The sequence below is a fragment of the Tupaia chinensis genome, unplaced genomic scaffold (genome assembly GCF_000334495.1).
Source record: "Tupaia chinensis unplaced genomic scaffold, TupChi_1.0 Scaffold138060_1, whole genome shotgun sequence".
NCBI lineage: Eukaryota > Metazoa > Chordata > Mammalia > Scandentia > Tupaiidae > Tupaia > Tupaia belangeri.
Window position 1 is genome coordinate 1684563 of NW_006197961.1, and position 11327 is coordinate 1695889.

Below are 11327 nucleotides of genomic sequence, written 5' to 3' on the forward strand. Positions count from 1 at the left end.
TGCCCCGTGCTGTGGGGGGGGGGCCGGCAGGGAGGGGTTGAAGGGGGTGGAGGAAGCTCTCGGCCCCCTCCAACCCTGCCTGCCGCCCTCCTGTTAGAGCCAGGGGCCCGGGGTGGGGGGGCCAGAGAGGACAGGCTGAACCCCTTCTCCTTTGTACTGGCCTCCACCCAATCCAGCCGGGTTCTTCCAAGCCCACAAGACCCAGAGAAAGCGGGACACAGAGCCAGACAGGGACCGACGACAGAGAGGCAGACAGGCAGGGGGACCCGGCCTCGGCTCTTGGGGAGCCAGGATGGGGGAGACAGAGACAGAGAAGTAAGGGGGGGGTGAGGGCACACAGACTGGGCAGGACAGCGGGTGGGGGCACAGACACGCTCTCCCCGGGAGGAGGGGGCTTGCCCTGTGGCTCAGCCTCTCCATCCAGCCCACCCTGGGGGGGGGCCGGGAGCCCCCAGCTCCAGGCCTGCCCGCTCCTGCCCCCTGGACGGGGCGGCACCTGAGCACCTGAGAAAACAAGGGGCCCGGTTAGGCTGTGCTGCAAGGCAAAATCCAGAGTTAGTCGGACTGGGCTGCTGCATGGTGGGGGGTCCCCCACACTTCCAGTGTCCCCTTCTCACAGCAGCCCCTATCACCCACCCCTGAAGGCCACCCAGGCTGCAACTCTGGGGCCCTGCATCCCTGGCCTTTCAGGAAGCTCTGCGCAGGGGGCCCCCTTCCCTCTCCTCCAGGACACAGGGGAGTATGCAGAGCCGGTGCACAGCTCCCCTCCCAGAGCCTCCCCAGGCCTGTGCTCAGCTGACCCCTGGGCACAGACACCCAGCCTCTGTTCTCCCATCTGTAATAGCTTCCGTCGTCCCTGAACTCAGGTCTCCTGGAAGGCTAGGAGCAACATCAAGTCCGTGCTCTGCCCTGATGTCCCCTGTGTGTGCGCATGCGTGAGGCCACCCATGCATCCCGCTCTGTCCCCACGGCCTTCCCAGGCTCAGTGGGTTGTGCCGCTTGGCCACTCTCGGAGCTCAACTCCAGACAGCGTCGGAGTCCCTCTCCTCTCTGGGCATCTAGCTTTATTTCTGCCTTGTTTTTTTGTTTTTTTTCCTGCCATAGGGTGTGTCCCCTCACCAGAAAGAGACAGAGACAGAGAGCAAAGGAAAGAGAGAAACCAACGCCCTCCAGAGGGGATGGCCACGCTGCAATCCCTTCTCCATTCTCCTCTCTGGATCCTGGGCACGCATGGACACACGCCTGGTGTGATTTTTTGAGCCGCCGGGTCCGGGAATCAAACTGTGGTTGGCCATGGGGGAGTCCAGTATCTTAACCACCAGGCCACCTACTGGCTCCTTTTCCAGTTTAATCTGATTGGCTTTGGAATCTTCACAGACAGGGATATTTCCTGTCTTTTCTCTTCTCTGTCTCCGGAGGGACTGAGCTCATTAACTGTTGTTATTTTCACTCGATTACCATCACAATAATAATAGTAATAGCAATAATAATAATAATAATAATAATAATAATAATAGATAAGAGGTCCCAGGTGTGAGTGATCGATCATCACAGCCAATGTGAGGACCATCAAGGGTCTGGCACTTAGGAGGTGCCAGGAACAGCAGAGGGCAGAGGCAGTTTTTCGAGAACTCCATCTGCAAGAAGCTAGGGACATGGAGACTCAGGGAAGTGAAGTGACACAGCTAAGGCCACATGGCTGGCAGCAGTAGGCCCCTTTCCTTTGCACCTACAGCTGGGAGCATGCACAAGCCTCACCTCTGTAATTCCTGCTCCCTGGAGCATCTCAGTGGAGACTTTGGATCCCCTGCCCCCCATTTTTTTTTTCCTTTAAGAGGTTTTTGCCATAGGGCACATGCGCTCACTGGAGAGAGACAGAGACAGTGAGAGGGAAAGTGAGAAATCACCCCCCACGGGGGATGGCCACGCTGCAATCCCTTCTCCTCCATTCTCCTCCCAGGATCTTGCGGCACGCACGCACACGCGCCTGGTGTGATTTTCAAGTCACCGGGCCTGGGACTCGAACCACAGTCGACTACATGGGAGTCCAGCGATGTGACTGCTACACCATCTCCTGGCTCAGCTAGCTTGTAAGAGCATCCGTGCACCCTTCCTGAGCACATCCTGAACCAGTCCCGGGTCTGGGTGCTGGGAGGGGAGGGTGGTGCGGGAAGACAGCTCTGTCCCGGGTTGGGTGGGGGGGGGTTGACACTCAGCGCTTAAAATACTAGCACTGGGGTAGCTCCACCCTGTGGCCGGCCCTGGGCCAAGAACTTCTCACATCAGGTCTCCTGAACTCATCGCTCCTTCTGCAGCGGCCCAGGGAAAATTAAGTCATTTGCTCAAGGTTTCAAGAGCCAGAAAATTCAAGACCACCCCTGCCCCTCCCCGCCAACCTAGGCTCTCCTGACTCCCCCTTGCCGGCTCCCACCCCTTCCCCGCTGTCCCAGCTGCGAGACGGGCCGCGGTCCCAGTGCTGTGGGGAGACTTCAAGGAGCACACACGGGCGTCCCCCTCTGATGGTGGCTGCAGACCTCGGTGCTGAAAGGAAAGTGCAAGGACTGAAAGAAGAAAATTATGGAAGCACAAAAGCAATCCGGTTTCCCCCGGGGTCGCTGTCACCGTCGTGTTGTGTCACCTGCGAGGAGAAAGCAAAGGTTGGGGGTGGGGTGGGGGGGCTGAAGGCTAGGGTGGGAGGGGAGAGGAGGGAGAGTTATAGGGTCTCCTGCTCCCCCCGCCCCTGCCTCCCACATTCAGACACCCTGGTGGCCCTGCCTCCTCCCCCCTCTGCCCAGAGGGCCTACCTCCAGGTTGGCTTCATGAAGCCAGGTGGGAGAAGAGAGGGGAAGGGGTGATGGGAAGGAGGGAGGGAAGAGATAGGGCAGGAAAGAAGGGCGATGTTAAGGGTGGGGTGCTGAGGAGGAGAGACCTTGTCTTTGCTCCCCTCGGCCAAGGTACAAGACAGCCAGATTCCCAGCTTCCCACCTTCCTCAGGCTTTCTGGGTGGAGGAGCAACTCTTGCTCCAATATGGCGGCACTTCCTTTGCAGACAGGAAGTGCGGTTGTGGCAGTGGGCAAACCAACCAGGAGCTATGACTCTGTGGACGATGCCACCCTGCCCTTCACACCAGATCTGTCACCAGGCCTCAGAGGGTGGTCTCCCTCTAGGGGTATAGAATCTAGCTTCCAGGACTGAGAAGGAGCAGGTGTGTGTGTGTAGGGGTGGGGGTGACCAGAGAAAGGTGAGGTGAGAGCAGGCATGTAAGGGGGTGAGGAAGGGAAGGGGTGTGAGGAGAGAAGGGAGGCAGAGGGATCAGATGGGCAGCCAGGGTAAGGGGAGAGAGGAGAGCCGTGGAGCGTGACCTGGATGTGCTTGAAAAGCTAGGGACGTGTTTAGAAGTGGAGTGAGGGGACCGGGGTCATGGTAGCTGGAGAAGGGTGAGCTCGTGGAAAGGGACGGTTTGTGCGGGTGGGAAGTAGTGCTGAGTGCGGACAAGGGTGTCTGGGAGAAGAGACGGTGTGAGGGAGGGATCAGGCCTGCTGAGTGCGGACGAGGGTGTCTGGGAGAAGAGACGGTGTGAGGGAGGGATCAGGCCGGCTCTTCCCCCGTCGCCCCATGCCTGGTCCCACCATGTGCCTGCACATGTGGCGGGTCAAGGTGGCTCCTCCTCGCTCGCTCCTTAGGGGGAAGGGCCCGCGTCCGCACAAGGAACAAGATGACTCACTGTAGGGGACACAGTCGTACTGCACCTCCAGGTACTTGTATGTCCCGGGACAGGGGTCAGGAAAGGCATCGGAGCCGGCCACCACCACGCACTGGGTCCGGTTGTTACACCTGCGGTGGAGAGACGGGGTGTTGGACAAGGAGCCTCTAGACCTGGGAGGGCCTCCAGGGTTGGGAGAGGAATAGACACGCCGGACCCAGAGGACTTGAGTGGGCGTTGTCTTCTGTGTCCTGCTTCTCTCTCTCTCCCACCAGACGGGTTCTTCTCCTTTTTTTGTTTTTGAGGTTTTTGCCTTAGGGCGTTCACCAGCAAGATAGAGAGAGATCAAGAGCCAGAAAGCAAGAAATCACCCCCAGGGGGGACGGCCACACCGCAATCCCTTCTCCTCTATTCTCCTCTCGGGATCTTGGGCACGCACGCACACACGCCCGGCGTGAGTTTAAGCCACCAGGACCAGGACTCGAACTGTGGTTGGCCATGTAGGAGTCCAGTTACTGCTACACCATCTGCTGGTCCCATGGGTTCTTGTACTTTCGGTGGCTGGCACCATGTCACACGCAGGGTTGGGATGGAGCAGGTACTCCATTAATAGGGCCTTCCAAGCCACTCCTTGTAACCTCTTTACTTTCATCCCAAGTGTCACCTTTACCTATGATGTCCTTGGTACTTTTTAAAAAAACTTTATTTCATTAATTTCATTTTTAAATTTTAATTTGATCAGAGAAGGACAGAGTGAGAGAGTGAGAAAGCAAGCCACCGGGTCCGGGACTCAAACCGTGGTCGACCATATGGGAGTCCAGCACCCTTAACCACCATGCCACCTGCCAACTCCCCTTGGCACTTTTTTTTAAAAAAAGAGTTATTTATTGAAATTAATCAATCAGTTAATTAATTTTTCCTTTAATTTACTATAGGGTTCGTGAGCTCGCCAGAGAGAGACAGAGAGCGAGAGAGATAGAGGGAAAGTGAGAAAGCAAACCGCCAAGTCTGAGACTCGAACCGCGGTCAGCCTTGTGGGAATCCAGTGCCTTAACCACCAAGCCACCTGCTGGCCCTGGTCTTTTTCTTTCCATTAAAAGCCCCTCCTTTGAAAAGGTCATGGAAAATAGGTATCCTAAAAAAACAACTTCAGATTTCTTTTGCCCAAATAAACTCATAACTTCATTTATGTCTTCGAGAAGCAAGAGACTGAGAGACAGAGACAGAGACAGACAGCACCCTTGATAGGCTCTGGGTGCCGAGATGCACCCCCAGCCTCAGGCAGTCCTGGACTATGGGCACACGTGGGTCTGGCAGACACGGGGGAGGTCCCCGGATGCAAAACCAGACCCTTCCGCTGGGGGTCAGCCTTGCAGAGTGTGACATTTTCCTGCTACGCCACCTTCCAGCCCCTCATACTTTTTTATTTTAGAGATTTTTGCTCTAGGGCACGCGTGCTTGCCTGGAGAGAGAGACAGAGAGACAGAAAGCGAGAAGTCACCCCCCAGGGGGGATGGCCACGCCGCAATCCCTTCTCCTCCATTCTCCTCTCGGGATCTTGGGCACGCACGCACACGCACCCGGCGTGAGTTTAAGCCACCCAGTCTGGGACCTGAACCATGGTTGGCTACATGGAAGTCCAACGACACAGCCTAGAGGTTAACTGCTGGTTCGTCCCCATGCACAAACTTTTTGAAGTCCCCTTGTCCGCAGGAAGTCACACACGTGAGGCGGCAGCTCTGCAAACATACTATGGAGGAAATGCTCATGGTATCTGCTCTATCCACAGGTCACACCGTGGTGACATACCTCTGCCTTGGACCTGGGAGGATCTGCTGCCAGGAGTGATGCTCTTCATGGAAAAGCCACTTCCTTTTCTGTTTTTTTTTTTTTAGAGGTTTTTTGCTATAGGGCGCGTGCGCTCGCCAGACAGACAGAGACATAGAGACAGAAAGCAAGAAATCACCCCCCAGGGAGGATGGTCACGCCGCAATCCCTTCTCCTCCACTCTCCTCTCGGGATCTTGGGCACGCACGCACACGCGCCCGGCGTGAGTTTTAAGCCACCGGGTCCGGGACGCGAACCACGGTCGACTACGTGGGAGTTCAGCGACATAGCTATTACGCTAACTGCTGGTTCCCTTCCTTTAGTTTTTTTAAAAAATGTTTTGTGGGACCAGCAGTTGGCATAATGGCTATGTAGCTGGACTTCCATGTGATCAACCACGGTTCGAGTCCTGGACCCACTGACTTAAACTCATGCCGGGCACGTGTGCGTGCATGCCCAAGATCCCGAGAGGAGAATGGAGGAGAAGGGATTGCGGCGTGGCCATCCCCCTGGGGGAGGTGATTTCTTCCTTTCCCTCTCTGTCTCTGTCTCTCCCTGGTAAGCACAGATACCCTATGGCAAAAAAAAAAAAAAAAAAAAACAATAAAAAGGAAAGAAAGAATGAAGTTGGCCGGGAGAATTTGGAGAGGGAGGAGGAAGGGGAATCCCAAGGAGGAAGGGACACAGGCAGGAGTGGGGCTGCTCCACACGGGCATTGTGAGACAGGCGGGGGGCAAAAGGGCAAGACGGTTGGGGTGAAGAATGTTTGCCCAAGACGCGGGGGGAAGGAAGGATGGAGGCGGCTCCGGCCCAGCCTGCCTGCCTCAGCCACCGGACCATGCCCGTCCCTTGAAGGTCTTGGTCACCCCCTCTTCCTGTGTCACATTCTGAGCCGGGCCCAGCCCACCTCCCCAGTTTCCGCCCCTGCTCTGGGTCCCACAGTACTGGACTGAAGCGTGTGCTGTCTCAGGCACTTGGCAGACATCCGGTGACAGCCTGCTGGGGACCTGGCCCTGGACACAATACTGAGGGGCTAAACTGCTTGTCCCTGGGGAGTGGGGCTGGCAGCCCAGCAAGGAAAACATCAATAAACACAATAAAGAAGTAAAAAAAGCAAAAACCAAAAATCAGATGGAGGGACCAGCAGGTGTTGGTGATGAAGCCTCTGGACTCCCACATGGTCGAGTCCCGGACCTGGAGGCTTGCCTTCTCACTTCCTCTCTGTCTCTCTGTCTCTCTCTCTCACTCTGTCCCTCTCTAGTCAAATTAAAATAAATACCATAAAATAAAATCATTCTTTTTTTTTCTTTTAAAGGACCACTTTTTTTAAAATTAATTTTATTTATTCATTAATTTATTTTAATTTGGCCATAAAGAGATACAGAGAGAGAGAGAGAGAGAAAGTGAAAAAGCAAGCCACCAGGTCTAGGACTTGAACCGTGGTCGGCCCTGTGGGAGTGTCCAGCGCCTTAACCACCACACCACCTGCTGGTCCCCATAATTCTCTTTTTTAAAAAGTAAATAATAATATGGGGCCAGCAGGTGGCGTGGTGGGTAAGGACACTGGACGCCCACATGGCCAACTATGGTTCAAATCCCAGACCTGGCAGCTTGCTTTCTCCCTCTTTCTCTCTCTCTCTCTCGCTTGCTCTGTCCCTCTCTGATCAAATTAAATAAATAAAACTAAATAAAATAATTCTTAAAAAATTAAATAATAATAATAAACTTAAAATAATCCTTGTTAAAATATCAGATGGAAATACGGATGGATGGAAAGAGGGTGTGAGGGGGGAGAGCAGGGCAGGACGTTAGGAAATGGGGGCTGTCACTGTATTTTATTTTTATTTTTAAATTTTTTCTTGGGGCTGGCAGGTGGCGTGGTGGTTAAGGCCACTGGACTCTCACATGGCCGACCGTGGTTCGAGTCCTGGACCTGGCAGTTTGCTTTTTCATTTTCCTTCTCTCTCTCACTCTGTCCCCCTCTGATCAAATTTAAAAATATATGAATAAGTAAAGCTAAATAAAATAATTAAAAAAAAATTTTTTTTTTAAGTGTATTTACTCCTTCTTTTTTTAAATTTTCTGCTGGTCCCAGGGGCTGTCATTTTAGACAGGGTGGTCAAGACGGTCTTCTGGAAGAGAGAGTCAGGTTAAAAAAGCCATGAGTTGGGAACCAGCAGTTAGCGTAATGGCTATGTCGCTGGACTCCCACGTAGTCGACCGCGGTTCGTGTCCCGGACCCGGTGGCTTAAAACTCACGCCGGGCGCGTGTGCGTGCGTGCCCAAGATCCCGAGAGGAGAAGGGATTGCGGCGTGACCATCCCCCCTGGGGGGTGATTTCTCGCTTTCTGTCTCTCTCTGTCTGTCTGGCGAGTGCACGCGCCCTACAGTGAAAATCTCTCCAAAAAAAAAAAAGATAAAAAAAAAGCCATGAGTAGGGTCAGCCAGTGGCGTGGTGGTTAAAGCAACTGGATTCCGCATAGTCGACTTTGTGGTTTGAGTCCTGGACCCAGTGGCTTAGAAAGCATGTCAAATGTGTGTGCGTGCCCAAAATCCCGGGAGGAGAAGGGATTGTGGTGTGTCCACCCCCCCTCGGGGGTGATTTCTCACTTTTTATCTTCTCTCCGTCTCTCTCCAGTGAATGCACTCACACTAGCCAATGAAAATAAAGACATAAGAGGGGCTGGCAGGTGGCGTGGTGGTTAAGAGAGCTGGACTCCAATAATGGCAGACCGTGGTTCGAGTCCCAAGCCTGGTGGGTTGCTTTCTCACTTCCCCTCCCTCTCTCTTTCTCTGTTCTCTCTGTCCCTCTCTGGTCAAGGTAAAATAAATAAATAAATAAAATACACTTCAATAAAATAATTCTTTAAAACAAAAGAGACATACGGGTCAGCCGATGGTATAAATGGTTAGTTACATCGTTGGGACTCTCACGTAGTTGACCGTGGTTCGAGCCCTGGGCCCAGAGGCTTAAAACGTGCCAGGCATGTGAGTGTGCATGCCCAAAATCCCAAGAGGAGAATGGAGGAGAAAATACCGCGGTGTGGTCATCCCTCTGGGGGGGGGGGGGGTTTTTGGTTTTTTGTCTCTCTGTCTCTGTCTCTCCAGCAAGCACACGCACCCTATAGCGCAAAGACCTCTCTAAAAACAATAAGACATACAGTGAGCATGAATTTGCACACACACACACACACACACACACACTTAGACACAAACACTCACAGTCACACTCATAAATACACAACACAAATACACACACACTTACTCTCCAAAGATACACGGTGGCGAGTGGCATGGTGGTGAAGGTTCTAGACTCCCACATGGTAGACCACTGTTTGTGTCCGGGACGTGGCAGCTTGCTTTCTCACTTTCTCTCTCTCTCTCTCTCTCACTCTCAGGTCAAATTTAAATAAATCAATAAAATAAAGTTACATAAAAGAATTCTTAAAAAAAAAAAAATAAAGGGAGGGGGACCAGCAGGTGGCACGGTGGTTAGGGCGCCGGACACTCCCACATGGCCGACCACGGTTCGAGTCCTGGACCTGGTGGCTTTCTTTCTCCCTTTCTCACTCTCTCACTCTATGTCTCTCTCTCTGGTCAAATTAAAATAAATGAATGAATAAATGAAATGAAATAAATAATGCTTAAAAAAAAAAAAAAAGAAAAGAAAAAGCCCTCATCTTCTCTTACCCCCTCCCACCGTCTGTCATGAGTACTCAGACATCTCCCCCTTGGGGAAGCCTAGGACCTTCTCTACTCTGGGACGGTGTCCTCTTGCCTCCCGGGACACTTTCACCTGTCCTGTCTTCGCTTTTATCTCCCAAGTGTCCGTCTGCCCCGGCGAAACCGGACATGAGCTCCTGGAGGCTGGTGGGGGGTGACCGGGCCAGGGTTGGGGCAACAGGAGAAGACAGGATACGCTGGGGGTATTGGGGGGACAGGCTGGAGCTGGGGGGCAGGATTGAGGGAGGGATGAGCTGGTGGTGGTGGTGTGGGGGACAGGCCAATGTTGGGGACATAGGCCATGAGGATAAGGCAGCAGTGCTGGGGGGACAGGCTGGTGTGGGGGACAGGCCAATGGGGACAACGGCCCTGGATCTTATTTGCTTTCAGCATAAGGCCCAGCACCTAGTAGCTGCGTATCAAACACGTATCAAATACATAAAAGACTAAAGGTGGGGGCCGGCAGGTGGAGGGGTGGCTAAGGCACTGGATTCTTACATGGCCGACCACGGTTTGAGTCCCAGGCCTGGAGCCTTGCTTTCTCACTTTCTCTCTCTGTCTCCTGTAGCAAATTAAACAAATAGTAATACGAGGGACCAGAAAATGGCATAATGATTATGTCGCTGGACTCCCACGCAGTTGACCACAGTTCAAATCCTGGGTCTAGCAGCTTCAAACTCACGTGCATGTCCAAAATCCTGAGAGGAAAATGGAGGAGAAGGGACTGCAGCGTGCTCACCGCCCCCACCCGAGGGAGTGATTTCTCACTTTCTGTTTCTCTGTCTCTTGGCAAGTGTACACACCCTATAGCAAAAATCTCTAAAACAATTCAAATAAAATCATTATAGGGGTCAGCAAGTGGTGTCATAGTTAAAAGGGCTGGACTCCCACGTGGCTGACCACAGTTCAAGTCCTAGACCTGGCAGCTTGCTTTCTCACTTTCCTTCTCTCTCTCTGTCTCTCTCTGGTTAACTTCAAAATAAAATAAAATAATGACAATGAATACAATTAAATTAAAAATATTTTTAAAAAAACGTTAAATAAAATACTTGTTTTTTTTTTAAAAAAGAATTATTTTATTTAACATTATTTTTTATTATTATTATTTTGCAGTTTGATCAGAGAGAAAGTGAGAGCAAACCACCAAGTCTGGGACTTGAACTGCCGTTGGCCATGTGGGAGTCCAGTGCCTTTTGTTTTTTAAAGAATTATTTTATTGAACTTTATTTATTTAATGTGGCCAGAGAGGAACAGAGTGTAGAGAGGGAAAGTGAGAAAGCAAGCTGCCAGTCCGGGACTCAAACTATGGTCGGCCATGTAGGAGTCCAGCACCCTTAACCACCACGCCCCTGCCAGCCCCTAGTGTCTTTAACTATAACACCACTTTTCAGTCCCAAATAAAATTATTTTAAAAAAAAGAAAAATACTAATATGAGACTGGTAGGTGGCATGGTGGCTAAGGCACGGGACTCCCACATGACCAACCATGGTTCGAGTCCCAAATCTCATGGCGGCTTGCTTTCTCACTTTTTCTCTCTCTCTCTCTCTCTGGTCAAATTAAAAAGAAAATAATAAAAGTAAATCAAAATTAAATAATTCTTCATTAAAAAAAGGAAATTAAATAAAAATTTTTTGAAAGTTTGCTTTTATCTAAGAGAGCTTTTTTTTTTTTCAAGAATTAGTTTTATTTAACTTTACTTATTTATTTATTTTTCATTTGACCAGAGAGAGAGAGAGAAAGAGAGAGAGAGAAAGAGAAAGTGAGAAAACAAGCCTCCAGGTCTGGGACTCAAACTGCAGTCGGACACGTGGGAGCCCAGCGCTCTTAACCACCACGCCACCTGGCAGCCCCAGTAAAAATTCTTTTAAAAAACGAACAAAGAGGGCCAGCAGGTGGCATGGTGTTTTTTTTGTTTTTGTTTTTGTTTTTGTTTTCTTTTTTGGAGAGGTTTTTGCTATAGGGCGCATGCGCTCACCAGACAGAGAGAGACAGAGAGACAGAGAGTGAGAAATCACCCCCCCAGGGAGGATGGCCACACCGCAATCCCTTCTCCTCCATTCTCCTCTCGGGAT

At 51.7% G+C, this 11327-nt stretch overlaps 1 protein-coding gene across 1 annotated transcript in view; it reads right to left on the minus strand.

Annotated features, from left to right (window-relative positions):
- ADGRL1 (adhesion G protein-coupled receptor L1) overlaps window positions 1-11327 on the minus strand; it is a 44722-nt gene that overhangs the window by 24582 nt on the left and 8813 nt on the right. Inside the window, exon 3 of the mRNA XM_006161050.3 lies at window positions 3726-3835. Within this exon, the coding sequence (XP_006161112.2) occupies window positions 3726-3835 (110 nt within the window). The remainder of the gene's footprint in view (window positions 1-3725; window positions 3836-11327) is intronic.